Source organism: Nematolebias whitei, chromosome 11 (genome assembly GCF_014905685.2).
Source record: "Nematolebias whitei isolate Nwh7 chromosome 11, NemWhi1, whole genome shotgun sequence".
Lineage (NCBI taxonomy): Eukaryota > Metazoa > Chordata > Actinopteri > Cyprinodontiformes > Rivulidae > Nematolebias > Nematolebias whitei.
Genome location: NC_056508.1, coordinates 27,783,303 through 27,788,724, shown reverse-complemented (window position 1 = coordinate 27,788,724; position 5,422 = coordinate 27,783,303). Strand labels below are relative to the sequence as shown.

The following is a 5,422-nucleotide window of genomic DNA, read 5'->3' as shown; positions in this document are numbered from 1 at the left end:
GGAACGCCGCATCCGTTCTTTGCTCCGCCCTTCGCGTGACGTCACGCAGGATACCCGTCAAACTGTCGACAAGAAAAAGTTACCGGAAGCAAAAGGTCTAATTTACTCAAATACATCAAAACAAACTTTCGAGTAAAAAATAAATAAATAAAGATTAAAAAAAATATGTGCTCTTTCTTATATGTACTTTTTAAAGGTGACGTGTTAAACAGAATTTTTATTTAACCAAGAATGTTTTTATATATCATTCTCTAATATGGTGGGATTATCTCAGGTCTGTGAGAGAAGGACGCTGCACAAAATTTAGCTTTGATTATACCTTTGCCGAAATCACTATGAATATCATCACATTTATACCATTAACATTAAGAACATTAAATGTTTTAAATAATTTGGCATAACTCTGAGTGTACATGCATTTTGTTCGTATAAACATATAAGTTCAGAAACGTTCAAGACAAAAACAACTGGACTTTATTTGTAACAGAAGACATTTCACTTTCTGCTACAAATAAACTCCAGTTGTTTTTGTCTTGAACATTTTTTAATTTGCCATGTCCTGGATGACTGGGAATCTTCACCAGCATGCACATATAAACTTAAAACTGTAATTAAAAAAAATAATTATATATATATATATATATATATAGATAGATAGATAGATAGATAGATATATGCAAACCAAATATTTTTTTAAATTTTAAAGGATTTTCAGTCGTCGATGCCTTAACTAAAATAGACAAATGAATTTGAGTTGAGGGTCAGACTTTTACTTTGAAACAAAACCGGAAACGTATTTTCTACTTTTTCCTAACTTGACCCTTTTGAGAACGAGGAGCAAACCCGGGTTTTTTCTTTTTCCCGGCTGTGTGTTAAACTGACGGATCAGCTGTATTTCCCCGTCAGCCGAGCTGCACTCTGTCGCTTCTAGTGTGTCGTGTCTTTAATCCCCCTTTTTAAAGATTACCCTCCTGCTTGTGAAGGCAACATGGCGAGTCGAAAGCGATCGCTAAAGCCAGGTTCGAGCCACGAAGAGGCGTTCATCACCCCGGAGAAGAGAGTATCTGTGGTCCGGCTGCCGGACTCGGACTTCACGGGATGGGGAGTTGAGGAAGCATGCACGTATCTGCGAAAGGAAGACCTTAGCGAATGGGAGGACACATTTAGAGGTTTGTTTTCAGTTTAGATGGGTTAAATATTAGGATTTTAAATGTCAAAGCAGCGTGTTATTGACTGAACACGTGCCTGTTTGTGCTCAGCCTTTTTTTTTTTTTTTTTTACACTAACTTTAGTTATTTTTGTTCTGTTAAGCACAAAAAATAACAGGTGTGGGGCTGCGGTATCTTAAGGATGCAGACCTAGAAAACATTGGCATAAAGTAAGTTTAACATCTTATATTTCCTCTGCTGTTTCCCCTCTTTGAGCAGCAGCCCTGAAAGCTTCATCAAAATAAAGTGCTTTGCTGCTTCACCCACAGTTTTACTGTATTCTACTTTTTCTGAACTGAATTTCTGTTTCAGGTGTCTGGGAGACCGTCTGCGGATCCTGCACAGTCTCCAGAAGCTGTGGCACATAGAAGCTGAACCAAACAAGGTGCAGTTGTAGAAATAAAAAAAGACCTGAGCAAAGACTTGGGGAGGACAGGATGTAAAATCACATCCAGGTCCTCTTTCTCTCACCACAGTAGCAAAAAATTTGTAAAAACTTGATAAGGAAGCAAATGGTATGATGTGAATTTGCCCCAACCCTGACGGAGGAGTGTAGAAACTTGCAATAAAACCAAAGCTTCATAAATAAAGATTAAAATTGGGGTTTTAACATAATACTAGTCGTGCTGTTCCTTTATTTTAATAAGAATGGTAACCTCTATATTAGTTGTGTTTTCACACCCATTTGTCTGCCACCAGGTGTTCAACGATCCCATCCACGGCCATGTGGAGCTACACCCCCTCCTCATCAAATTCATCGACACGCCTCAGTTTCAGAGACTTCGAAACATCAAGCAGCTCGGGGGGACGTACTATGTTTTTCCTGGCGCGTCCCACAACCGCTTTGAACACAGCATTGGGTAAATTATCAGACTTGATTTGTAGCACACACACACCGTTAAAGGATATCTAAGTTAGACATAGTTGGCATCAGATGACAAAGGGTAAATATTATAGTGAGTTATTGCTATTGAGCCATCGAGGCCAAGCAGATTGCTGTTTTTATTGTCTGTCTTGTGTGGAAAAAGTTGTTTGTTGTGTGCTGATGCAGGGTCGGGTACTTGGCTGGACAGCTCGTTCAAGCTCTCAATGAGAAGCAGCCAGAACTGCTCATCACCTGCAGGGACATCCTGTGTGTTCAGATCGCTGGACTCTGTCATGACCTGGGTGAGTGGTGCCCTGGGGAAAAACAACACTGTTTCACATTAAACACTTGAAGGCCTGTAGTATACTAAACTATTTCAAAGGTTTTAGTATTTTTTTTCCTGCTGTAATTGGCATCAGTCGCTTATTGATTACTGAGCTTTTCGAAGGTAACAGACTACCATAAGTTCATGTTATAGAAGTTGTTGGTTTCCAGTTTCATCGAGTTTTGTAAGTAAAATGTTTCACTTGAAGATGATCTGGTTCCAACCTGAAATGGACTTTTTAAAAATGTGCACAGGCTTATTAGAGCTAATGTTAAACCTGTTTAACAGTTTTCCTCCCTTTCCAGGACATGGACCATTCTCTCACATGTTTGATGGCATGTTTATGCCCAAAGCACGTCCAGAAAAGATTTGGAAGGTAAGAACCTCTTTTGTTGCTCGTTTCATGTTTAGTTTTTTTTCAGTCATCTCTGTTTTGTTATGACAATCAAAACTATTTTATGACAATTTTACTCACAAATAAAATGTACCAGTCCAGGCTTGCAAAATAACCAAAGTGCTTTGCCACTAAATAAATCTGATTTAAAAAAAAAAAACAATAGTGGGAATAGTCTGTACGTGTCACATGTTTGCCCACCAGTTTTTAATCTGTCTGTTTAATTGTTATATTTGTGCAGTTTAAGAGTTTGCATTTGTGAGTTGTTGTCAGTTCAGTCTTTGGAAACTAAAGGAACTAAAAATGTCTGTAACTCAGTAAGGATGGTTTATTTTTTTAGGCATAACTGGCCTTGGTCCTAAGCCACACTGTGCAGTCTGGGAAAAGCCAGTTTACCACAAATGTAACATTGCTGTTTTCTTTTCTCTCTCACACAGTTATTAAACTTAAAAATATTCTGTAGAGCGCTCCACATTACATAGCAGTCCAATTCAAATAACCTCTTGGCTATAAAGACAGAACAATGTGTATCCCTTTTGAATCCATCCATTATCTTTACCCACTTCTTTTTGGGGTCTCAGGGGTTACTGGTGCCCTTGTCCAGCTGTCACTGCGAGATGCAGGGGACACCCTGGACAGGTCTCCAGTCCAGAGACAAACTAAACAAACAACCATTCACTCTCTCACTCACACCTAGGGACAATTGAGAGTTACCAATTGAGAGTTTGGTCGGTGGGAGGAAACTGGAGTACCGGTACTGTACCTGGAGAAAACCCACGCATGCACGGAGAGAACATGCAAACTTCACCCCGAAGGTCTCCGGCTGGGATTTGAACTGGGGCGACCTGCTCGCTGAGAGGCAGCAGCTCTACCAACTGCGCCACCATGCCGCCCCCTTTTGCATCAGTTAATTAATTAATAGATCTAAAGAATCTATTTGTATACATTGATTTATTTATTTTCTCTTTGTTTGATCTCTTTTGAGTTCAAATTATGCAGCTCAGGGCTTTTGTCACATTCGCATCACATGTGGTACATGTGGTACATGTGATGCGAATGACAGTAAAGTCACCTTGAACCTTGATATCTACTAAACACTCGGTTATTGCATAAGTTATGGCCCCATTCGGCTGCCTGCCACATGTGAGGGATACGGCATTTACAGCAGTGTCTGTCGTTGAGTCAGGAGTCAACAAGCTTTCATTTTCAAAACGGATCTATGCTCGTTCTTACATTTGATTATGTTTATACTTCTTGCAGCATGAGACAGCCTCTCTTGCCATGTTCGACTACCTGGTGGAGGACAACAATCTGAAGCCAGTCATGGAGGAGCACGGCCTGCTGCTGCCCCAGGACCTGGACTTTATTAAAGAACAGATTGCTGGACCATTGGATGCTAATTCAGGTCCAGGACAGAAGGTAAGAAGTCTGTCGCATTCAACAACATGCTTTGGTTTTATGATCTTGTGTTTTTGAGGCATCGTGGGAGCACTTAAGGGCCCTGCATACTCCATTCAAAGCTGCAGAATCGTCGCTCGTTGATGTAGTTGTGTGATGAAAATCGTGTCATTTTGTTCTCAAAGTAGTTTCACCCACCCCACCTCGACACAAGGCCCGGGCGAACTTTTCCTCACAAGCGTACGCTTCAAGTATGTGATTGGTAAGAAGATTGTGGCAGTTTGTCAATGTGGAAAAGCTCCCGGACATTCAGCTGCACGACTGTTCAAGATGCAGTAAGATGGTCGATTGGCCTCCTGGATGGAGATCATGCATATGGAGGAGTTTGTCCGTTGAAAAGTGTGGCGCTTTATTCATGATGGATTTGTGGCCAAACAGCGGATGCAGGGACAGATTGAGACCCTGCCGGAAAAAGCCTCTCCGGTGATGTATACTGCAGCAGAAAGGGTTTCCCAAGAGCTCAGTGTGTCTCGTGTACTGTGAAAGGTGTATGTGAAAACAAACCTCCTCCAACCACATGACCGCGAGTTGACTGTTCGACTTTGGATGGAGTATGCTGGGTCCTTTCACCTTCAAACCTGTCCTGTAAAGTTCATGTTCCTGTCTGTCTCTATAGTGGAAGTATAAAGGCCGTTCTGCAGACAAGTCCTTCCTGTATGAGATCGTGGCCAACAAAAGGAACGGCATCGATGTTGATAAATGGGACTACTTTGCCAGGTGAAGCTTTATTTTTAATCTGCTTGTTCAATTCCCCTATAATGAACCTTTTTACAGATACTAATGTGCATGCTCAGAGTCAGTATTTTGTTATGCATTGTGGATCTAGATCAGGGATGCCCAATACGTTGATTGCGATCTAACGGTTCATCACAAATGTAGTTTGGTAGATCACATGGCATTAAAAAAATAGAGGTCAGCCTATCCTCATTATGAAATTTGGTATTTGACATTTCTACAGGGCAGCCAGTCTGAGGCCCTGTTTACACGACGTGAAACCACAGACCATTCATTTACATGACAGCAGCAGCCCTCAGTCTCTCTGAAAGCTCCAGGTCTCAGTGGAGATTTTCTGGTAACCCCCCCCCCCCCCCCCCCCCCCCGCCGGGCTGGACGCTGCCTGTCCGCCCCCGGCAGGCGCCATACAAAGTGTTCTAGTGCACATCACTGAGATG

The 5,422-nt window shown here is 41.7% G+C and overlaps 1 protein-coding gene across 1 annotated transcript in view; it reads left to right on the top strand.

Annotated features, from left to right (window-relative positions):
• The first annotated feature begins 869 nt into the window (after positions 1 to 869).
• samhd1 (SAM domain and HD domain 1) overlaps positions 870 to 5,422 on the top strand; it is an 18,387-nt gene continuing 13,834 nt past the window's right edge. Inside the window, exons 1-8 of the mRNA XM_037684097.1 lie at positions 870 to 1,169; positions 1,312 to 1,378; positions 1,521 to 1,593; positions 1,908 to 2,068; positions 2,260 to 2,375; positions 2,704 to 2,774; positions 4,053 to 4,211; positions 4,867 to 4,967. Of these exons, the coding sequence (XP_037540025.1) occupies positions 989 to 1,169; positions 1,312 to 1,378; positions 1,521 to 1,593; positions 1,908 to 2,068; positions 2,260 to 2,375; positions 2,704 to 2,774; positions 4,053 to 4,211; positions 4,867 to 4,967 (929 nt within the window). The 5' untranslated portion in view covers positions 870 to 988. The remainder of the gene's footprint in view (positions 1,170 to 1,311; positions 1,379 to 1,520; positions 1,594 to 1,907; positions 2,069 to 2,259; positions 2,376 to 2,703; positions 2,775 to 4,052; positions 4,212 to 4,866; positions 4,968 to 5,422) is intronic.